Source organism: Arachis hypogaea, chromosome 3 (genome assembly GCF_003086295.3).
Source record: "Arachis hypogaea cultivar Tifrunner chromosome 3, arahy.Tifrunner.gnm2.J5K5, whole genome shotgun sequence".
In the NCBI taxonomy this organism is placed as follows: domain Eukaryota; kingdom Viridiplantae; phylum Streptophyta; class Magnoliopsida; order Fabales; family Fabaceae; genus Arachis; species Arachis hypogaea.
Window position 1 is genome coordinate 10,660,464 of NC_092038.1, and position 24,656 is coordinate 10,685,119.

General features: G+C 30.2%; 2 protein-coding genes across 10 annotated transcripts; both read right to left on the reverse strand.

Moving 5' to 3' along the window:
- LOC112789452 (uncharacterized) lies at positions 1 to 21,153 on the reverse strand. 9 transcript variants are annotated; one of them, XR_011879527.1, is made up of 19 exons: positions 20,769 to 21,153; positions 20,369 to 20,437; positions 20,071 to 20,150; positions 19,717 to 19,811; positions 19,054 to 19,208; positions 18,630 to 18,781; positions 18,297 to 18,415; positions 17,315 to 17,478; positions 17,106 to 17,180; positions 16,400 to 16,471; positions 15,452 to 15,589; positions 14,428 to 14,583; positions 13,772 to 13,824; positions 13,495 to 13,673; positions 13,294 to 13,379; positions 13,192 to 13,217; positions 13,026 to 13,119; positions 12,791 to 12,868; positions 1 to 670 (listed from the first exon to the last, which is right to left on the reverse strand). XR_011879527.1 is itself a non-coding variant. In XM_025831351.3 (16 exons), exons 2-15 carry the CDS (start codon positions 20,421 to 20,423, stop codon positions 13,319 to 13,321), a joined length of 1,554 nt encoding a protein of 517 aa, XP_025687136.1. In that variant the 5' UTR covers positions 20,424 to 20,437; positions 20,769 to 21,153; the 3' UTR covers positions 12,933 to 13,217; positions 13,294 to 13,318. The 9 variants fall into 9 exon arrangements, 1 of the variants encoding a protein (XP_025687136.1); XR_011879526.1 differs by lacking the exon at positions 1 to 670 and adding an exon at positions 9,578 to 9,834; XR_011879528.1 differs by lacking the exon at positions 1 to 670 and adding an exon at positions 11,645 to 11,959.
- Positions 284 to 1,365, reverse strand: LOC114927445 (cell division cycle protein 48 homolog). Its single transcript, XM_029297368.1, has 2 exons — positions 1,309 to 1,365; positions 284 to 670 (listed from the first exon to the last, which is right to left on the reverse strand). Exons 1-2 carry the CDS (start codon positions 1,363 to 1,365, stop codon positions 284 to 286), a joined length of 444 nt encoding a protein of 147 aa, XP_029153201.1.
- Positions 21,154 to 24,656: the final 3,503 nt, after the last annotated feature.

The following is a 24,656-nucleotide window of genomic DNA, read 5'->3' on the forward strand; positions in this document are numbered from 1 at the left end:
TTTGTAATAATGGTTATTTCTTACTTTTTTTATACATTTTTAGTATGGAAAAGTATATGAAACAAAAAAATTACTGGCTAAAAACTAAACAAAACCACGTTAATTTATATTAATAATTAATTTTAAATTTTTTAAATTTAAAATTTAAAAAATTTAAAATTAATCAAGTAAACGTAATTAAAACCTATAAAAACCTTCCTCTTCTCTCTTACATTAACCTACCCACTTCCAACAATCACACATACAGACCTCCCTCTCTCACCGCCAGACTTTCTCTGTCTTCCTACCACGACCCACTCCTCTGATCGCTTTCGCTTCCAGTCAGAACTGTCTTTATCAGATCGGGAGCTCGTGATGATATCTCAGTAATGTCTGCACCACTAAATCCATGTGTATAACGAGCAAGAGCCGAAAGATCGACGTCCTTTGAGATTGGTGACTTCCTCAAGCACGCTTTGAAGATCTGGGGACGTGATGTCTCATCCGGTAAAGGAATGTATATCAATTGGTCAAGACGTTTTGACCGAAGCAATGCAGGGTCTATAATGTCAGGTCTGTCTGTTGCTCCAATGGTGAACAATGTTTTCTTAACAGACATTCCATCCATCTCTGTTAATAGTTGGTTCAACATTCTATCAATACCGCCGGAATCCCCTCTTGAACTTTCTCGCTGCAGATTCGAAATGTCAAAGCTTAGAAAAATAATTAGTGACAATTTGTATGAAATATAAAAAAAAACCATTCGTTTAATATGAAAAAATATCCTAGTACTTAACAAAAGAAATATCCAGTTATATTTTAGAAAAAATAATTAAATATCTATAAAATTTAAAAAAAATAAAATTCTTAAAGAAATAGAAGCATTTACATTTGTAATATAAAAAAATTCAAAAAATATATAAAAGAACATCCATTTAATATGAAAAAGAAACATTCTGATACTTAACAGAAGAAACATCCATATATATACTTATCCAAAGGTATTTTGGCTGATTTTTGGCTAATACCCTTTTGGTTTATTGCTCTTTTAGTATAGTGATGAATAAGTAAACTTTATTTATTTGCAATTTAGTGGTCCAGATCTTATAATTGTCACTTTTGCAAGACTACAATTATTTATCACTTGGGCCGAGAAAAGAGGGAAGAAGACCTTCAACTTGAAACTGAGTGAGCAAGGAAGGGTAATTTGAGGCCATAATAAGCATGAAGATAACAACTGGGGATGCGCATGAATATTTGTGACAAAAGGGACAAGGAAATGCTGATTACAATGGCATGAAACAATGAAAAGCAAGAAAAGGTTAATACTGCCGCAATAGTGGAGAGATTAATCATATTGCTATCAGCATGGGATTGCAACAACATTAATACTTTTGTTCAGCAAAAGAATTATAAGTACAAAACCAAACATGTTTGAGAGACCACATGCCATTCCTAACTTATTCCGATCTAAATTAAATTATTAGTATTGAAAACAACTTAATTTGAACAACTTCTTAAAAATTAAGATTTTAAAAAAATAGAAATAGAATATTAAAAATGCGTCATATAAGCTTAAAGCAAAATAGTCTCCACCTTGCATCGTGAACGCTATCTCCTTTCATGAGGAGTGTTAGGAGCCAACAAATTTTGTGATTTGTAGTTTTTAATTAGTCATCAATAATATTTTAATGTCTAATAATTAAAAATTATTACTCAGTTTTTTTTTGCGGACTAAACGTTGACCAAATTTTAATAAAATTTCTGACATCGTGCTTCATCAGTTATAAGTTTAAAATAAATTCTAATTTTAAAATTTTAAAATTTTAGTTTTTAATAATGTTAAAAAAATATTTAGATTAATTAATATTTTAGTTGGTTATCTAACGAAATTATTAAATTATTAATATATCAAGCTTAAAGTTAGGCTCATCTCTTTTTTTATGTCATACACAATATTAGATATGCCAATTTTATACATGAAATTTTAATTTATCCTTATTATTAATATGCCAAACTTGACATGGGGTATTGAAGAGATAATGATCGTATCATCTTTTATTTATATATTACAAAACTAAACAGTATAAAATAAAATTGGATATATTTTTATGTTAACAGAAATAAAAAATGAAAAGACAATTCCACAATATTTGTATACACACATCACACACACAAATATATATATATACTAATAATGAAAACTTAGCGTGAAGTTGATATCTGAGAGTCGTTAGATAATTTGATTTGTTTGACTAAATTTTCATCAAACGACTTTCAAATATCAACCTCACTTGAAATCAACCTCACATAAGTTTTCACCATATACTAATCATATATGCATATACTTAAACAAGAAACTATTACCTACAAAACTGCAACCCTATATATCCAAATTGGAAAAACAAGCTCAATAATGGCTAGCTAGTTATTATATATGCATGTAGGATCTATTTTTGTGCTGGCAATCTGTTACTAACATTTGAGTCATAAAGCAACAGCAAGCATTTTTGGAATAAAATCAATGACATCTTAATAATAGACTTTGTGTATGTATTTTTAATTCAAAAATATTTAAATGACAATAAAAATTAATTTAAAGTTATCTTATTTTATATTTATTAATTATTTTTAAAATAAATATATAATATTAAATATAATAAATATTAAATTAAATAAAATAATTTTAAATCATTATCTTCTTAGCCTTCCGGTCTTGATTTGTATGGATTTAATTAGCACAGGATTCAGCAGAAATCTATATGGAAGTGCTTTCGTCATTTACTATGCTATTAGCTTGAGCAGAAAAGCATGTGTCTTTGAATTTTGTGTCTTTTTCTAACCGAATAATAATAAATTAATAATAATCAATTATGATAAAAGAATAAGAGTAAAATAAAAATTTGAGAGTGCAGAGGCAAATTGGAAGAAAAAACCAGAAAGCAGGTTGATGTCATGCAGGGAAGGAATAGTACGTACGTACGTCTATTTTATTTGTATGGTCAGTGTCTTGAGAGCATTAAAGGAATCTTAGTTATTAGATTTTCATATCTTCCTAAATTTGTTTCACAGGAATCTTAAATCTTAAAGATAAGTTTGTATTTTATCCTATTTTTATTTTTTAATTCATTTTGAATGTTTTTTTAAGGATATCACCATTTTAAATAGAGTATTTAGGGATAGGATTGATTCTGAGCTCGAAAAAAATAAAATAAAATTTTAATATATTTTAATTAATGTGAATCTAAAATTTTTCCTTTTTTTTTGCTAATAGACCCAAATCAATTTAAACAAATTAAATCTGAATTGAATCCATTTAAATAATTGAGTATCCAAAAAATATAAAATTTAGAAAGTATTAAAAAATTATAAAAAATTAAAGAAATAATATGTAGTAGTAAAAAAGATAATACGTCATAAAAATTATATTTAAATAATATCATAATTGACATTAAAAAAAAGTTGTATATGTTATTATATTTTAAAATTTTAAAATTAATATAAACCTAATCCAATAATCGAATTAGTTTAAGTGCCGCAATCCCAACACTAATACAAAACTAATATAATTGGACAGGATAAAAAACAACACTAATATAATCGAATTATAACGTATCAGATTTTAAGTTGGGACATTTTCATACTTGAATTGAACATATGCTGATATGAGTTTAAAGGTCTGGGTGAAAATGACAAAAATAGACATTAGGAAGTTGAATTGAAACATGACACATGAAGAATCAATGGACCCAAATGACATTGGCAGAGGCAAAGGCCACGCCACAGCACAACAGTAGAAAATGGGACCCACTTTGAGGCATTTGTTTTGGTGGTGAGTGCTTCTGTGGGCACCACATCATCTTTAATTTGTCCCCCTTATACCCTTCACACTTTTCTCATTAACATGTTACCAATCAAAATTTCATATTTGTATTTTTGTTAAAAGGGGCTTCCTTATAAGTATCATATTTGATGCGCTTTCACTCTCATCTCAAAATTTAAATCTTCTTGTGTTACATCTCTTATTATTACCGTCTTAATTATCATAAACTATATACTCAAAATAATAGTAAATCTGCTCTCGTCCAAATTTTAATCTTTCTTCACATTTATTCATTTAACATAAAAAAAAAAAGATGGAGACAAATTAGCCAGTCAATATCTGGTGTAGTTTGATTTTCTTTCACATTAAGAAGTAAACCAACTCAGTATGTTAATTATCCTGTTAAATGACATGAACGGTGTACTTATTTGAATGTTATTAAATTGATAAGTTAATTTTTTATTTTTTAACGTATTTATAAATTTTTAATAGTAAAAATAAAAATAATTAAAAATTAAAAACATTTTTTAAAATATTTATAATTTATATTTTTTTAAATTATATAATAATAAATAAAAAATATTATTTTTATATTATTATACTCAAACATAATTAATAAATAAAAAATTATATAAAATATTTAAATATAAAATTATTTTTATTTTTTTTATAGGTTCACTCAAACAAATCTTATGCTTGAAATGGACTATTTTTTTTCTTTTTAACAAACGAAATTTAGGTTTGTGGAGATATTTTTAACAAGATTTTTTATTTTTATTTTTATTATATGAATTTTTGAGACTACCAATTAAAAGACCAATGTATTTACCATCTTAATTAATGTATCATCGTTTGAAGTGAATTAAATAAAAAATTACATTCACAACATATATATATAACTTGCTAAGAATCCAATTATCTGTTTTCTTCTTTTTCTTCTTTTTTTTTTCCTCCTCTAGAGTAACACTTTATAACTGAGGCTTGTTAAAACTTGCCAGAAACAATTGGCAGTACCAGTGGCAAACAGAAATGGAAATCGGTGATTAATTTAAAATATCTTTCATATTCTTTTGTCTAATAATTCCGGGATACATTTTTTTACGACTTCTCTGGCAACAAAGCACTTTCTTAAAAAAAATTGTACATTGCATAATGCTATAATTGTTAGTGCAAAGCTATCATGAATCATCAATTTGAAATGAGGACTCATGATCAAGAAGAATGATATGAAATACATATTGGTGTAGTGTAGCAGGCATGGATTAATGAGAATTGGCATGGCATGATGAAGAGGGTAGGGGACAAATGGACACGTGTCTTATAATCACCGAATGGCAATGAACCTAAGAGAGGATCTCTTATCTATGCACTCAAATAGTGCTAAGAAAGTGAGGCATGCTTTATGCATAGTAGCATAGACCGTTTTTAAGCATGCATGAACTATGAATATGAATGAGTTTATTTATTGGGAAATTATATTTGTATTACTCTTTTTTTTATAAATTTATTATGTATATTTTCCTTTATAGTATAAGGAAATTTTTTTTATCTTCTTTTAATTTTTATTAATTGTTCTTAAGAATTAATTTTAATGTACTTTGAGTATAAAATAATTTTATATTTACATCTAATTCATCTAAAATATACTGCTAGTGTATTAAAATTATTTTTAATATTAAAAAAATAGTGCATATGACATTATTCTTATTTATAAATTATTATTTATTGGGCCTACAAAATTTGATTCTCTAATGAGCCATGATGGTTTTGGATAACATACCCTTCCCCACCCCCACGCGTGATTCCCTCTTAAATCTCTTCAATTCTTACTCACTGGACTTTCTCTTCAGTTCAACTTCAATTTTTAATTTTGTCTTTACTCTTTGCAATCATATATATATATATATATATATATATATATATATATATATATAAAAGATTGAAGTATACGATTGTATCTGCAGTTGTTGGAACAGAAAACTAGCTAAGGTTTGTGGTTGGAGCCACTTATGAGTGGAACTGAAAAGTGTTTACGACCCTATCATTCTTAATTTTGATCAATGGTCACTTTCTGCTTATAGCCATTAGCTAGAAGACACATTATTATGTGGATTCCCCCTATTTATGTGAACATGTGATACTGTGTAATTTATATAAGGTGGGTACTCCCATGAAGATATTATAATTGTCTTCATGTGATGATTTTTCTTTTTGACCCTTAGATGATGGAGTGTAGGGTTAGATTTTGATATGTTATAAAAGTGTTGTTTTTATTTGAAGTGTGGCCAAATCAATAAATCACACTTTTATACAAAGCATCTTCATAAAAAGATGTTTTTTGCATCTTCATTTGAGTAGCTCCCTTTATATAATTGATGCGTGCTCAAGTGACAATAATTTAATTTTGTTTTGGAAGATAATTATACAAATCTGGGTGGAATTTAGGATACTGCAGAAAATGTTTGTCTATATCAAAATCTATTCTCATTAGTAGTTTACTTACCTAACATGTATCTCATGGCACTCACTAAGATATTTTACTTCTAGTGTTAAATATTTCAATATGAAATTTAGCATTAATTATTAATCAAAGTATACAATCTATACATAACATATACAAGCATGTTGAATAATTTGGAATTATACATATTGAGTACTATCGCGGCGTTGGTCCGACAGATAAATAGTTTAGTATCGCTTAAGCAAGGTCTTAAATTTGAGGCTTTAATTTGAAAATATAACTATATCTTCATTAAAAAACTCATCTATTATAGTTAAATATGTAACTCGGATCGAATACAAATTAGTTGGGGCGAATCCTGAATACTTGACAAACAAAAATAATAATAAAAAACCATATATATGAACTTTCAAACCTCCTCTTAAAATGATACCTGCTATTTCTGAAAAAAGTTAGCTACATAAAACTAGACTTTAATTATTAGCAGAGAGTTGTTTATACTATGTAGCCAAGTTTCTTGATGGCTTCCTATCCCACTGCTTTTGAATATCGTTATCGTTGGGGGTAAGAGTTCTCTCTCATAATTCATTCTCATTTAATTAAAGATTTAATTATTCTTATGGTATCTGTAATTGTTTTTGATTTTGTAATTAAGTTATTTTTATCTCAAAAATTTTAAAACTAACGGAATATTCCTCCCAAAATATATACGATCAAAGATTTAAAGGTTATGTTAGGTAATAACCAATGACTTTTTTGAACAACATGAACAACCACTAATTAAATAAAAATACATTATATTTTTAAATTATTCACTTAAATCTTAATATTAGAATAATCATCCGTACACCTAATGAAATGAACATCCGATATATCTATTATTCACATTATTTAATATTTTTATTGTCTACCTATACTTTTTTAAGATTTAATTATGTTTTTAATTATGAATACTTTCAATTTACGAATAAATATTTATTTAACTCTAATATTTTTTACATTAAAAAAAATTTAATTATAAAATTAAAAGGCCAAATTAAAATAAAAAAGTATAAAGATCTAATTACAAATTTAATAAAACTATATGGATAACAGAATAATAAAACCTTAATTAAAAGTCTCATTTCACAAAAGAACCAACGAAACACGCCCACCCTTTCCTTGGCATAAATACAAACTATAATTGACCAAACAAGTCTATGTTCCTCTCTCACACTTGCTCCCTCACAAAGGTCACAATTCAGAAAACGAGATATTAATCAATGTGAAGAGAATCATGCACGTTCCTATGCATAAAAAAAAAAAAAAAACCACAAAAAGAAAGGGAAGATGAAAAAATAAAGGGTACTATGTTGGTTAATATCTAGAATATGACATGAACAGTATGTATCCTCGGAAAAGATAAGGCTCAATAACCCCCCGGAATAAAAAAAACTCATGTAATTAACATTTACGACCTTAATTGAATTTGCAAAAGTGCTGCCACAGAATGAGTATGCTGAATGGAGAGAATGTCAATGTAATATCTAATTGTAGTTTGGTTGCTGTTTTGTTTGTTATCAGTTTTGAATTTCATTCTTGCTCTGTTTTTTAGATGTTGGCCAAGCTCTTGGCTAATGCTATCTTGTTGTAGCAGTCTCTGTTAATGGTAAAAAAATAAATTATGACCTTGATAAAAAAAAAAATTTTATTTTTCTTTTCTTTTTCTTTCTCTTCTTTGATATATCTCTCTCTATTCTCCTCTACAGTATGAGAAGAACGAAAAGGAAAACAAGAAAAGAAGGCCCCAAAGCTGTTAAAAGGACAAGACAGCATGCAGAGAGAGAGAGATATACAAAAGGGAGACTGTTATGGGAATAGATACATAAAATGATGAAAACAGAGTAAGAGTAGTGAGAGTGAGAGGTCCACAAGGGAATGATGAAAAAGTTTGAAACCTATACTCAAAGAAGAGGTGGGTGGCATAAAGTGAAGAATAGATGGTTTTTGGGTCCAATTACACAGTCCCACTTACATTCTTTTTGCAGTGATCTACAGTGTCCTTGCATTATATATGTTACAGTCCCTAATATTGCTCTTTGACTTATAACACCTCTGTGTTTGAGTCTGAAATTTTAATTAATATAAATAATTATAATTATTTTTGTAAATGAAAGTGGAGAACAGAATAATGAGGATTTGAAGAAGAGTGAAGTGAAGGCATGTGACACCTTTTCCTTCTTATTAAGTCAAGATTGATGATCAGAGTTAATTTAACCCTCCAGAAAAGTGCACCATTAATTGAATCATGCAAAGCATAATTAGTTTAATAATTGTTTGAGAACTTGATTTATCTGAGCACTCATGGGACCATTTTCATAAACAACAATTAGCAACTAGCATCTAATGAATTCTATTTGTGAATGATCCAGCTGTAAAATTTATGGGACCATTTTGCTATACAATTAGCTTAGTATCTGATAAATTTTACTACTTGTGAGTGACCGAGCTGTGAAAATTTTCATCCGTGAGAGTACAGAGATCCTTAATCTCTTACGTTTTTTAAGTCTGTTTAACCAACTCTAAAGTGTTATTGTAACTTATCAGATGTCATTATCTTTTTAAAGGTTTAATTAGTCTATTAGTTGTGTCAAATTTTTAACTAAGTCTTTACAATTTAAAAATCTCTAATTATATAATTAGATCCTTATTTATTGTTATTTTTTAAAAAATATAATAAAATTTAAAAATATTTTATAATTCATTCTACATCAAATATAAAAATAAATATTATAAAAAATTTAAATTTTTTAACAAAAAATAGTTAAAAAAGCATCTAATTGAATGTAGGAGCTCAATTATAGATCTAATAAAAAATTTGGCGAAACAATAAAGATATTTAAAGTAATTAAGCTTTTTTAAATAGAAACAAGATATATATCATTTTTCTTAACCAATCAGTAAATCCAATTGTTTATTTTTCATCAGAAAGTCTGTAATTTTTAAGAGTATGTTTAGTTAAGAGTGAAGATTGAGTAAAAATCTCATAGGTGATGAATTTAATGTGTAATAAAATTATATAGATTCTAATTTCTAGGTTCAAACTTCAAATACTTGAAATGAAATCATTCTTGTTTGCTAGGAGACCTTTTTTTAACTCTCAGCTTAACGTTTCCTTAGAATTTTGGCTGTATATATATAGAGAGGGGTTCATGTCAACTATTTTAACAATGAATTTAACTTCTTAAATGTATTAAAAGAAGGTAAAATAATAAACTAACCAAGCATGTCATAGCTAGCAGCACAAATCATTTTGAAAAGCTAAGATAAATATAACTCGGATGTTTTTAAATAATTTTATTTTTAAACTTTTCTTTTGGCATATATATATATAAGTATCATTAACTGATAAGTGACTTAGAAGTTATACAAATAATGCGTATGGGATTACCAAACACAAATAATGCATATGTGTAATTATTATTACTTAAAGAGAAATAAAGTTAGATTAGCAATTTAGCATGCAAAATGATTAAAAGACATACGGCCATTTCTATGAACTTCAGTTCGTTAGCTAGCCCACCGACCCACCCTGGGAAAAAAATAATTATAATAATAATTAAGAAAAAATTAAACTGCATGAACGGCTATCTGAAAAAATGGAACATAACAACATCCTACTACTACCTAACGGAAAATAGAAAAAATGTAAAAGGAAATTATGGAAACGAAAAAAAAGAAGAGTTTCCTTGGATAATTGGAGAGTTGTTATATGACGGAGCTTGTAAAAAATAACCCAACTTTTTCTTAGAAAATTGCAAAAAGTTAAAGAGGGTAATTAGTAGATAGATAGATGATACATTCATGTAATCAAGTAAAACTAATAGTAAGAGGAATTTGAAAACCTTTGGCAATGGTTGTTGCCTTGCTTGTGGATCTTAGGTGAATTTAATGAAGTAAGTTGGCTGATTCGGAAAAGTTAAAAAGAAAGTGAAAATTTACACATGATATAAAAATAAATATAAATTTTAATATTATATAATTATAGTTTAATTTTAATACATTGATAATGTAAATAATTTTACACCATCTTTCAATCACATTTATTCGTTTAGATAATTATTCATGCATTAATTATTAAAAATAATTATTTTTATTGATATGATAATATATAATTAAATATACGTAAATGATCAATACATCAAAATTAAATTCATATATATATATTGAAAATTATTGGAAGACAAACGCCTATTTACACCCTACACGTTGGAAGAGAATTTAAGATTAAAGGGTCCCATAATCATGATTACATGTCATGTTTAATCAACACTCATAGAGGGTGTTTGTTGCAAAAAAGATGCTTTAACTCGATATTTGGAATGCACCGCTAGCTAGTTAGTTGTGAGTATGTGAAGAGATATGAAAATAGACAAGCAAATGATTTACTCCTTCTAAAGTAATAGGACAAAGAGGAGAGGAAATCGGAACCAAAGTCGAAGGAGAATTTTGGGAAATTGCCCCTCAATCTCTCAATGAAGTTCCACATAATTTAGCCAAAAAAAAGAAAGAAAAAGAAAAAAAAATGATATTTCTTCAACTTTCCTTTTCATGTTGATGTTTTTGGTTAATAATATATAGGGGTTGCAGGCCATAGGTCATATCTTTTTCATGTAACGTAGAAATAAATACTTCCTTGTAATTAGAAAATTTGTTCTCGTATCTTTGTATGCATGACATTTAAGCTTACTCGTACAAGCATTATATTTGAATTTGAGATTGAATAATCTCACTTTTGTTTCATATTTAATCTTCTTATGAAATATATACACCAATCTAACTAATGCATCCTAGAGCAAATTTACAATAAATATCTAAATGCAAAACTAGTTTGTGGGAGAAGGGAAATTGATAACTTCATTGTGGAAATTTTTTAAAAAAAAAAGGACACTCCAAATCGTAATTTTTGGATTTTTCAGGTTCACATATCTTTGAAAATTGTGGAAGGCTTGACTTCATCACCAAAAGGGTGTCACTCTTCTTTCCCCTTTATTGTTTTCCCGTATTCAATAATTACGTAGAAACAAAGAACAAAGATTTTCTTTACCATTTCTCCCTCCTTCCGCTAAAATGTTGTCACTCTTTCTTAATCAAAGACAAAAATACTTATTATCATAAGAAAGTTGAAAAACTTAATGGGCACCAAAAGTTCGATTTTCTTTTTCTCTCTCTGATTTCAATCTTCGTGTTTGTGTTTTCCTAAACATGCGTTATAGTTATAGCTATGAAAGGTTGCAATATCAATATTGCAAAATAAATAATAAAATTCAAAACGTCGTTATGTCCATCAAGGAATCCAACCTATTAAGCAAAGATGAAAACTCAAAAAATAGCATAATGTTGTTTAAGAAAATGGAGCTCACTTTATACTTATTTTCTTTGTTGGATACTCGTCCATTATGGAAGCCTAGTCTACAAGTTAATAATAAGCTTCATATTTTCCCCCCTACGCTCTTTCAACTTTTCTTCAGCTTTCAAAGCTTATAATTACCATTGTTGGTCGTTTCTAGTGACAATGGAGGCCAACCAACATACTCGTGGCAGAGTGGGTGTCCTATGAATCATAACCTTTGTTTCTTTCTGACCGTCTCCTTCATCACTGTTCTGCTTTTTGTGAATTGGTTTTGACTTTTAAGATTCTCTCCCTATCCCATTTGCTACATTGAGGTTTGTTTGTTTGGAGAAGGGGATAGAGACAGTAAAAGAAAAAATATTAAAAAAAAAAATCTATCTCAAGCAATTTTTACAAGAGACTATCTCAGTAAAAATTTTAAAACTAATTTTTACATCTCTAAGACTCTAACAAGAAGAAACAAAAAAAATGTGGTATTTACTTTTTACTACACTATCTCCATTTTTACTTCCCAGGACAAAAACCAGATGCTCAAACCCTACCTTAATCAAAAGCTTACTCCTCAAAAATATTTTATTTTCCATTCTTTCGTTTTTGGAAAGTGATGTATAGCAAATTTCATATCAGTGAAGAGAAAATTACCTCCGCCGCTATCTTCACGTTTTAGATTATAAATTGGGATTAAGCTTTATATTTTTTCTTGTTTGGTAGTGAAGGTTTTCAATTTTATTATTTGTTTTTTCCCCTTCATCTGATTAGTATAATTGCTGCAAATTTTATCCCTACAAACATCAAATAAAGCGGCGATATCAAATACACCTCGATCAATCTTCACTACTTTCAGGTGTCTTAGTTGGCCATTTTCCTTTGTATGTTATTCATTTTCTCTCACTTTTCACCTATACTCACCATACTCTATTAATTTTTAATCATTCCACAGGCTTTTAGCCCTAAGTATATTGGATAAACAATCGAGAATTTCCCAAGTTTTGTTTTACTTCAAAATTTCAGCAATTCCGCATTATTTGGAGTGTGTGATACGTACAAATAAAACGGGATGGGATGATATTTTTAGCGTATCAGATTAGAAAATGTGAGCACAGTAGCACACCCATTTAGTTAGTTTTCAACTGACCTGAATCTGGCTAGAAGGTTAACTCGATTTATGATCTCTTGTAGCCTTACACGTCCACATTTGTTGTGTTGTGTATTACTGCATATCAATATGTGCAGCATAACACAAAAATTAAATGAAGATAAAGCAGATACAACAGATATAATAGTCACACAAACATTGTCATTTCTCAATCAATAAATTCAAAAGTTTAATTTACAGAAAAATCAAGGCCAAAGAAGCTGGATAAATATACCAAATTTTAGTCAGCGAGTTAGATCCACCGCGGTTCCATTCTCCTCCTTTTTGGTTATTATCTCAACAAACCAACTAATTTTCTTTGTTACAAACTGCTCAATCAGATTCAATAGTTAGTATTCTTCTATTGGCATGGGTGAACATATCATGCCACAGAAAACTACCTGGTAATCCATGCTCTTTCCTCTGCCTGCAGGAAAATAGTTATTTGTCATGTCCAAGGATAAATTCGAAGAAAATAGTTGTTAAAAAGATATAAAACTTACCATACAGGTAAATTTGCAAAAATCTTCAGTCTGAGTGATCACGAAAACGAATAATCCTTTTGATGAACGGTTTTTCCCGTTGGTAGCTAAAAGACAGAAATGGGTACATTCAGACAGTAACTAGTATAAACTATTGTGTCTATCAGTAGTTATTAGAACTCTTTTTAAGATAACAATGATAAGTAGGAAGCAAGAATATACATCACATAAGATGAAATGCAGAAGCAAGCCAGCCCAACAGACAAATGGATCATGAATGTTGGCCAGAAGTTTTCTTGGTCCAGAAATATATTCTCAGAAATGAGAGTGATTACACCTGAAATTAACAGAAAAGTCCATCCTGAAGGCAAGCAGCTCGAGAATGAAAATGAGGAAGATTCCTGCGGACAGAGAAAAAAAATACACAAGTATGATATGAATACCTGGGTCAGAAATATGATCAAATTAAGGTCATGAAAAACAAAGCCAACAGTCATACCTTGAAATAATTTTTAATGAATACAGCAGAGTATGAAATCCTCAAGGTCATATCTATGTTTGAGTCAAGAAACCAAAGAAAACATTTCTTTCCCATCAATGATGCAACTTAAACAAGAAAAATAGACGAGTATAATACAAAATTGCTAGATCAACATGGGAACACTTATAGGAGTCCTACAGTATTGTATTGATTGTATTTGCATTCTAGCAATGATTAAAATAGTAACCACACAAACTTTCAGCTACTTAATACAGAATAAGTATCTAGGCTTCTTGTTAAGATGCATTAACAACTTAGAAGACTAGCATGTTGCAAGTTTAGGCATAGAGACAGTTACATCCGATTTAACATCATCTTGCGGTAGTAAAACCCACAACATAACAGATGATAGAATATTTACTTTAATTGATTCTATCTGTAAACCCATTTTTTTCAGTGATCAAGAGCCTCACCTTTAAATATTTTATGTAATAACCCCACTTCTCCTTAAGATCTAATTTTTCCCTTAACCTTCATTTGAACAATTGGCAGTAAATAATAGTTGTAATATTTGAGCATCAACTGGACATCACAAAAAAAAAAAAAATGTTAAATAGCTTGAAATAAACAACTATAGGATTGCTAAGCCAGCAACCCAAAGGTATGAAGGATACTGAGAGAATTTGCCATAATTAAGCCAACTGCCCCAGCTATTCTTATTAGCAGGACATTCAAAACTACATAGATCACCGAGAATACAACTAATGAATGATTTGAACGCTTTAGTTGGCTCTCTGTTGCAACTGAATGCAAGAAGGCTTCAGATGTTCCTGAGGCAAGGAGAGAAACATCATAATTTTAAGTATGGAATTTATCCAGCAGGGTAGCAAGCTTGTTACATACAAGGAAATAAGCACATGTATAATGCAATTTTGGATTAGTATCCATAATAGGCATTTGGCATTGAAGTAAATCTTAGCCGCAGTGCTACTAGGTAGTTTTTCTTTTTTTAAATAAAAAGTGGCAATGACACTAGTTGAACAAGTTAACCGAGAATAGAAAACTTGCATGCCATATGGATTTAAATGGGTAATGGGTTTAGGGTTAACATCTATCAAAGTTTAGGAGATCAAAAGTATCTCCCACAATCCCACGTTTTATGCTAAAATTCTCTTTTGATACAGTCTTACCTGAGTCAAGTATTAATCCAAGTTTCATTTCCTACCATGATATCCTCATTAATCTCACCAATATCCATGTGATGCTTATGCTAATCCTGTCCCTAAACAGCTTTCAACATACAAGCACCCACCCATTCCATGAAAATAATTTTTTCTCCCAACTGAATATTTTTGTGATACAGCAAGCCTAATCAGAAATGATCTTCCTTCAAGCATACAAAAACTAAATGAAGGTTTCTTATGTTATACCCATTCCGAAACCTGTTTATACATCAGCCTCAGTTGTTATTAGCAAACAATAAATGCAATACATCTACTATCATTCAGTCATGTCTTTTTTTTGTAAAATCACTTGGTAATATCTAGAAAGTAGAGCCCCAAGCACCAATCACAAAACCAATAATAATGGGTGAAGAATAACAAACATAGGATAGATAGTTGCAAGTTCTGCTACCAGCCATGAATGTGTTTTTGGATATTATAAACTAAGCAACAAGAGACAAGGTGAATCACTAACCATTGATAGCCAAGACAATGACATAAAGGCAGTAGTAGCGGAGAGCAGTTGACGCTTCCCCATCACTCCATTTTTCACCATACAGCAATCTAATGAGCGAATAAGAATAACTTGGACCAAATGCCATAAAGACAAGGCCTGGAAAGAACAATGATACCACAAGGTAAAGACTAGAATATGAAATTTAGGGGAAAACATGCAGTTGAAATCTATTCCCAGCTATGAAAAGAGTAAAGCTTGCCATACAACTATAGCCACAACTATTAATAGCTACATATTATTCTTCTCAAATTATATGTCTATAGATGTCTCTCACTATGTGGAACACATTGTCTTCAGTTTCATGTAAAGAGGCTCCTCGAGATGGAATAAAGTGTTTGGCTCCAGGGTAGACTCAAGACAAGCTAAAAGAAAATTTTAGTCCCATAGATAGACCCTTCTTTAATTTCCTTTATACATCTATTTATTTTGATTTCCAAGGAAAATGGGTCAAAGATTTATAGTCTGATAAAAAGCGATGTACAACACCCAATTGTAATGACTCACTATTTGGTCATCACATTTTTTCTTTTCTTTTATTCACTCTCACAAACCAAATATTGCTAATGCTTATACAGAAGAGAAAATCATAGTTCGATAGAACATTTTAACAATGAACCTGATATTAGGCAAGGCAGCATCTCATATGGCTAAACATTAATTTACATTGTCTAGACTAGCTACTAGTTATAACTATAGTCAACTATTCTGAAAGATATAACATCATTTCTCCCAACAGTTTGTGTGACTTTAGCAGTCTATGTGAAACCACTCAACACACACGGCCAAGGAAAACTTCTTCAAATGAGGAATAGAAATAAACTATTGTGACTGAACCAAAGAAAAGAAAAACCAAGGAACTCATATCTGGGACAAAATGTCAATGTGGAATTAAATGAGAAGGCATACCAATCAACAAAACTAACTTGAGGGACTCCATCAAGCAGTTTCCTAATTTCTTGCTCTTCCCTGGATATTGTCCTGTCAAGAATGGCCAAAACATGTTTCAGCATATTATATTTTTTTTTAAAAAAAAAAAAGAAGAAGAAAAGAACACTATGTTAGTGGTACAAAAACAACAAACATCATGATTATATACTAAAGGAATCTGACATAAAATAGATGAGTTAAATATTAAATAAATAAACAAAAACCTCATGACAAAATATGCTTACATTGCCATGAATAAATGGCCAAGAAGATCTTCATGGCAAAGACTACTGATTAAAACCATGTAAGCCTTTACACAGATATGACTAAATGAATGTTCTATGTATGAAAATAAGTATGTCCCCCATAATATTAATATAGTGCTAACAATATAATCATGCTCATCCCACTTATTTGTTTGATGAATAAATACTGACTTCAGATTATCAATTTCTTTATATTTAATCACAATAAGGGAAATAAGTCTCATGGTCAACTAAAACTAATATAACTACTCAAGAAAATTAAGGAGAGAGGAATGAAGTATAACATTTGTAATGCAAAGAAACAAACAAGAGGGGAAGAAAAGCAAGAGTAAAGTAGAAGCAAAAAGGTAAAAAAAAAAGAAAGGAAGAAATTCCGGTTTTCCAGTCCAAATATTGAGTGAACAAGAGAGGAATAGAACCTGAAGCAGACCTTGCAAAGGTTACATATGAACTTTCTTCAAAAGGTAAAAAGACTAGTCTCACCACTAAGCTACCTGAAAGGTGATGATATATAAAATTAAATATGAGAAAATCAATCTTATTCTCAATAAAAATAAGAAACATTCTTAACCAAATTAGGAAAAGCAATTAAGTTTAATAGTACAAATTATGAAAACCAAATTCGGACCTAATTTGTCCACAAGACCATACACTGCTTGATTATATGGTGTATCCAACCACACAAGCACCATTTTTTCTCCTTCCTGAAGAATCAACTTTTGATAAGATTGAAAGGTAAACAACATGCACATCTTGGACAGCTGCTTATCAAAGTCAATCAGTTTTCCTTCTCTGCAAAAATTTGAGATAATTATAGAATGTATGCTTACATTTAAATAATCTGACGTAAATAATAAATAATTTGATCAACCTTTTCATTGAACAGCTTAGTAAACATATCACTATGAAAGTTTATCCCATTCTATCAAACCAACTTAGATGTTAATAATAGTATTATCTATGCTGCAACACTGTGCAAAATATTGTATCCAGGCACGCAAATGAGTACAACTGTACAAGAAGAGAATAACATAGTTCAACCTTAGTAAATGAGAGGTTTATGTCAATAATCACTGAAGATTTCAAGGATAAGTTCCTAGCAAATACCATGGCTCTCCAATAATTTTAAAAGATCTAGCATGTTATACACACATTTATAATTTCAGAAGATGAAAGAAATAAAGGCAAACTCATCCATGTTCAAGAAGTGACTCAGAGAATCAAATGATAAGCTAATAAACAATATTACTGGCATCCAACAATGAAATTACACAAGTGATTACATCTACCAAGCCTTAATAATTGTGTTGCTATTTAATACGCAAAGTTTAATCCACTCTACCAAAGATTACAGCAGAAAATTAATCCCAGAAAAATTATATAGGACAGTACCAATTCAATTCTTAAGATAATATACAATCATCTCCTTGAACTGCCAGTGCCTAATTGTAGATTCATTAACAGTCAAAACTTTTTTCATTTTTCCTTTAATTTCGTTTATCTTATTTATTCTTATCTTCTAGAAGAGAAAATGACAAAAGCGGCCGGTACCAACCATGTAAAGAACTAGACATATTTAAGTCTCAGAAAAAAGGTATACAAAAATTAACCTGAATGGGAAAAGGTAAGAACATTTGAATTTGCTGAATAGAATGAGATAACCCCAGTAACCAATAAATAAGCAGGCTCCATACGCAGATTGTGATAATGCAAATATGATTGGTTTTTCCTGAAAATGGTCAGTCGACTCTGAAATCAGTCATATTTCTAAGGATATGCTGACCAGACATATAGAATAGCAATTCTATGCATCCAGCTAACAACATAAGCTTTGAAGACTATTTCTCCTTGAAAAAATTCATTATTACAGTTCTTCAAACTGGATGCAAGCACATTGTCAAGCACTGACTATATTATGTAGCACAATACAAATAAGCTCTTACCATTTGAGATTTCTTGACAAGTAGAAAGTACATTGTCAAGCATCGTGAAATAGTAGCTACTGTCTCAACCATCAATCTTAATTCAAGCAAGACCAAGTTCTGTGAAAGAATATACAAAGGCTCAGCTAAAAGCTCCAAAATGCATGCAAGACCTGACATAACAAGTCAAATTGATTAAATTTGAAAGATTACATTGTGTGATAGCTTGAAGAGTTATTCCAGGCTGCTTGATTACATGTGGATTGAACAGAAATAAGATTATGGAATTCTTTTTCTCATCATGAATAATCAATGTCTCCAGTAAAGTTAGGCTTTATCTTTAGGGCTTTCTAACTACGTTTTTTTTTTTTAGCAAAGCCTTTAATAGTCACACAAAGACAAAAGAAAAAATGAGTATAAATTGCATAAAGCTCAAGTAGATTACCATTTATCAAGACAGCTTGCCCAAGTGAACTAGAATAACTTAGGCCTTGCAACCATAGAACAAAAGAGCATGCCACTATTGTAATAAATATTCCAAGCGGGAAACTCATCCACACCACTTTCATTAGCTTCACAACATCTTTTGTATTGCCATCACTATAAAATGAAAAATGTATAAGATAAAAGGATTTGATCAGGAGCGTTCGGAAATTAAATTAAGAATGTAAACTCTAATGAAAGCAATAAAGCTTAATTTGCATTCCATGAACTACATTTTTGGAATACTATATTCTATACAATCAAAGAGATAGATATAACCTGGGTTAATTGAATCAATTTGACTTTTCCTAGTTCTTTCACCTTATGCAAAACCAACTTTGATCACAAACACTTCCTTTGACTAACAATATATTTCATACATAGCATCATAAAAATCAGCTCTAAACTAACACTGTATTTGCAGGTCTAAACCTAAGACTCATCCTTAAACCCACTTAGTTGAAAAACATAGTTCAGATTAACCTAATCAAAGAGAACTAAAAGAACTGGCAAATCTCTCACCATAGGGATGGAACCTGCACTATCCCTAACTGAAGCAAGGAACCCGAATTAACTCAATAGAGAAAAAAGTTTCTAACAGAAATAGCAATGCATGATGGATCACCTTTGCATTTCCATGCGCAAGCATGCTCGCCGGAAGCCTTCCCGACTAAGAAATAAAACACATGTGATAAACAGATGAAACTGCACTGCATATAGCTGCATCAAAAAAACACAACAAAACAACTGATCATCCAAAACATGAGTACAAGAAGCAGATAAGCAATGTAAATCATTTGCTAAAGCTATCTAATCTGAGTAAATGATAGGGAACACTGCCGATGGCAAATTTCATCAAGCACATGTCTACATCACAACGGCAAGAGAATCCGCTTCTAAGTTTAAAGATGAACACAATCAAACATATATATACTCAGTTGCACACAGAAGATGTAAACAGCAATAGAAATTGATTTACCGCATAGTCCTCTTGTGTAAGATGCCTTACAATCCATGTATTGAATATAAATGGAATTCCTCTTGACAAGAATTGAGTAGCTGGAATCATGATATACACATTCAACACATCGAGAAAAGAAGATCAGCAACCCTTGTTATGTAAGGTAGCACCAGAAAAAGAAAGAACGAATGCAATACTATTTTAACGAAAATCTGAAACAGTTAAACTAAAATCTGATGTATGTTTTCCAGTTAAACTAAAATCACATTGCTAAATTGTCATTACTGAAAAAAGAAACAATAATTTAAATCGAAACCTAAGAGGTATTTGAAGGTGCGTGACAAATTGGTAGAGTCCTTGTCCTTCGACATGATCGAACTCGAAACTGCAAAAACAGTGAAAAAAAAAAGAAAAGAAAAGGATAATGTGAGCTTCTCCAATCGATTAGGCTGAAAGAGGTGTGTGGTAGCTGGTTGTTGCCTTGAAGAGAGAGAGAGAGAGAGAGAGAGAGAGAGAGAGAGAGAGAGAGAGTACGCAAAGGAAGGAGACGAGAGAAATTCAAAGTGCGGCTAAGTTATGAGCAGAGATGGAGGAAGATCCGAAGAGGGAGAAGGAAGGAGAGGCAAAAACACAGCAGTAACAACTACAACAAATTGAAAAACTGGAAACAAACTAACACAGCAGATTGAGGACTGAAAAATTAAAAAACATATTACCTGAGGAAAGTCCTGAACTGAGAAGCCGAGGAGAGGCTTAGCAGAGGACTGGGAGGCGACGTCGGCGATTGCAAGGCTTCTGGGAGAGAGGAGACGACGGTGACTGAAAGGCGGCAGGGAACAGCGACGACGATGGCGACTACAAGGTGGCTAGAAGGCGACAGCTAGGAAATCGAAAACGAAAAGAGATTGCACCGGCGAAGGAAGGGGACGACGGCGGATAGGGGGAATGCCGCGGCTGGGTAGGAGGAGAGCACGGCTGGGAGAGGAAGAAGAAGATTTCAGAGTCAACAAATTGTTCATAAATTTTGTTTTTGTTTTTTTTTCTTTTTAATCCAAAACGACGTTCTATTGGCGCTGGTTTAAAAAACCTGCTTAATTTCGTGGATTTGAATCTTCTAAATATTGAATTTTATTTTAGAGGATAAAGTGTAATTTCTTGTTATTTATTTCATAGGTGAGATTAAAGAAATATGAAAGAAAAATCATTCAAAAATAAAAGATTACACTTTATTCTTTAAAATGAAAATTCAAAAATTAGAAAATCCAAATTCAATTACGTACTATCCGACCCATTAGTTTCAGATCTGGTGACGATTTTTTAACTTGTCATTTTGTGAAAGCAGAGACTCGCATAAAGTTGTTTTTATAAAATAATTGATAGTTATAAAGTGGTTAAATGATTTGATATATTTGATTAAATTATCATCAATTAATTTTTAATTATGAACTTCTGATATATTCAGTTTTTACCATTTCTTTATTAGATCGAACTGAATTTCGTAATGTTTTACTGTTCAAACGAAAATAGATTTTCTCAATTTTATTTTTCAATTGAAAGTGTAAAATACAATTTATAACTCTTCAATCTTTTTTAGGTTAGTTAAGTTGTTAGTTTATTAGTCTGTTTAAACAAGTGTTAGAGATTCGAATCTCGCCTAATACAGGTAGTAATCTATTGGGTAACGACAAATTTTTAAATAAAGCTCAAATCTGCCATAAATTAGTCTTTAGTCGTTGAAATGTACCGTGAAAAAAAAGACCTTCAATATTTTTTTTAGTTTCACTTATAAAATATACAATAAAACTCTACGACCAAGTGTGTGTTTGGATTACAGTTTGCAAATTGAGGTTTGTATAAAATTGATTTTGTAAAATTGATTTTGATCAAAAGTGAGTTAGTGTTAACGTGGTTTATGTTTGGCAATTTTTATTCAAAATGGATTGTAGTAAACTAAATATTGTTTGGATTACATTATTCAAAATCACTTTTAGGTGAAAAATTACAGAAAAGGACATGAATTTAAATAATTATTTTATGTTATTTTATAATTTTATTTTAAATATTTAAATAAATTTTAATATTTTTTTAGTATTTTCAATATTCTTTAGTACTCTAATAGGATTAATATTATCATAATACAAAGTAAAAAAATATTCCATATAAAAAAGAAATAACAATAACAATAAAAAACTCATATAAATAAAAAAAAACAAAAATTTTATAAAAAACAATAATATGCATAAGAGAGTATTAAAAAAAAATATTATAAAAAAAAACAAACATATAAATAATGAAGGACATAATTGGTACATACAACATAATTTTTAATCCAACGTGAAAAGCTAAACGGAAAAGCTAGAATTTATAGCTTCCGGTAAACGTGGGTTTAACATAGAAATCACTTATGCGTTTAGAGGATAAAAACTTTGCCAAACACAAAGATGAAGCGTTCAAGAAGCTCAAACGCGCTTCTCTCTTCTCCAACGCAAATCCAAACACACCCCAAGTTATTATCGTACGCGTTGTCTTTTTTTTCTTCTTCCATACACCTCTGCTGTTGTTTTGTTATCTTCGTCATCGTCACTACCACCACCAGCAGCTCCATCATCATCATTATTATCGTTATTGTTATTGTCGCTATTGTCGTCTTCTTCTTATACATAAATAATATTGTTCATTTTCTTTTTTATTTTTACACTTGTTTTAGTTAATTTTGTTACATTATTTATAGATTTTCCACTTTTTTTTTATCAAAATTTGTAAATTTGCAACTGATGTCTTCATGAAATAAACTTTTAGTTCCATTACATTATTCGGTTGAAGATTTTGGTGTTAGAGTAAATATATTTTGGCGTTATTCTTTAGAAATTTGTTTGTTGTTTTATATATCAAATACGTAGTATTCTTCTTATACGTAATGCCACTGTTCATTCTCTTTCGAATTTTTGTACTTGTTTTACTTAATTTCGCTGTATTGTATACATATTTTTCCAATTATTATCCTTTCTATTAAAATTTGTAAATCTACAATTCAAATTTTTATGAAATAAGTTCTTAGTTCTATAACATCATTTAGTTAAAAATTTCAGTATTAAAGTGAAGACATTTCGATATTATTTTTCAGTTTTTTATATTTGAAATAAGCATTCAATTTTAAGTAGGGGTGGCAACACTACCCGAGCTCGCGGGTACCCACCCCACCCCTACCCGTTCAGAGCGGGTAATTACCCACACCCGCACCGGGGCGGATTTTAGCGGGGCGAGTTCTTGGACGGGACGGGACGGGGTCGGGTTTAGGTTAAACCCGTCCCGGTATATATAATAGATATATAAATATATATATTTAATATATAATATATGTAATATATATAAAATAATTAGTAAAATAATTAATAATATTGTATCATATTTAAATTTTTACTTTAATTTATGTTATGAATGTAAATAATGGTTATATAATTTTTAAAATTTTATTTTATTTTTTGGATTTAATAATTATTGGAACGGGTAGGGGCGGGGCGGGTTAGGGTTTAACATTTTACTACCCGCGGGTAGAAGCAGGGCGGATTCAATGCGGATTTTTGTTGACCGGGACGGGGTCGGGTAGAGAAAAATCCGCCCCGTTGCCATCCCTAATTTTAAGTGATGTTTTTGTGTCATGTTACTGAACTTCTGATGTCAATTTTAAGTAATTTGGTGTTATTTTATTTTATTTTATAGAGTCAATGTGATATTTTAATTTGCAATTTATTTTTTATATTTTGTATCATTGTATTTGAATTTTGGTGTCAATTTAAACAAATTTTGGTGCTATTTTTATTTCCGGCAAGAATTTAATCCAATAAATATAAACCTACATTCATTTGACTAAATAAGATTGGAATATAGTAGATACATGTTTATTCAAATTTAATATGAGAAACAATACTTCTAAAAAAATAAGTAAGAGCAACAAAAAAAAAGAAAGAAAAAAATATAACGTTAAAAAATATATTTTTATATAAGGTTAAAATATTACGGTGTTATTTTTCTGATATATTTTGTATAATTCAAAACTTTCTTCCCTCCTTCTCAGTTCTCATTATCATCATTTTTTTCCTCTTCTTGTTTCACATTCTCATAATTCTTGTTTTATCCTTTTAGCTTATGTCAAGGTTAAAAAATTTTGGTATCTAAATTAAGAAACTTTTATGTCACAATTAAAAAATTTCAATACTATTTTTTGATAAATTTTGCATGACTCAAAACTCCTTCTGATGCTCCTCCCCTTCTTCATCGTCGTCATCATATGTATTTTATCACAATCAGATGGTCAAATATAAAGGTTGTTTACAAGCCCATGAACACACACGAAGGCAGGAATTATAGTAGACTTGCAACTCCTTTATCTGATCGTGGAAGAGTTGATTCTCTATATTAATCTTTTGTGGCACGTTAGCTCCCATTCAGGCTGGATTTGGAACGCCAGGTCGAAGGGTTACGCACTTACACTGCCAAAGAGGGGATATATGCAGCGGCAGAGTTGTTACATATTCAAAATGAGATTCAAACCGTGACGCTCCAGTTCCTTTAACAAACAAACACCCCAGTCCTCACGTTCATTA

Excerpts from the sequence above, each read along its gene's own strand:
- LOC114927445 (XM_029297368.1), bottom strand. The coding sequence starts at position 1,365 with ATGTTGTTGCAATCCCATGCTGATAGCAATATGATTAATCTCTCCACT. Across the intron at positions 671-1,308 it reads ATCTCTCCACTATTGCGGCA|CGAGAAAGTTCAAGAGGGGA; the intron begins GTATTAACCTTT and ends TCGAATCTGCAG.
- LOC112789452 (XM_025831351.3), bottom strand. The coding sequence starts at position 20,423 with ATGTCGAAGGACAAGGACTCTACCAATTTGTCACGCACCTTCAAATAC. Across the intron at positions 18,416-18,629 it reads TTGTCAAGAAATCTCAAATG|GAAAAACCAATCATATTTGC; the intron begins GTAAGAGCTTAT and ends GACCATTTTCAG. Across the intron at positions 17,181-17,314 it reads TGGTCTTGTGGACAAATTAG|GTAGCTTAGTGGTGAGACTA; the intron begins GTCCGAATTTGG and ends ATCACCTTTCAG.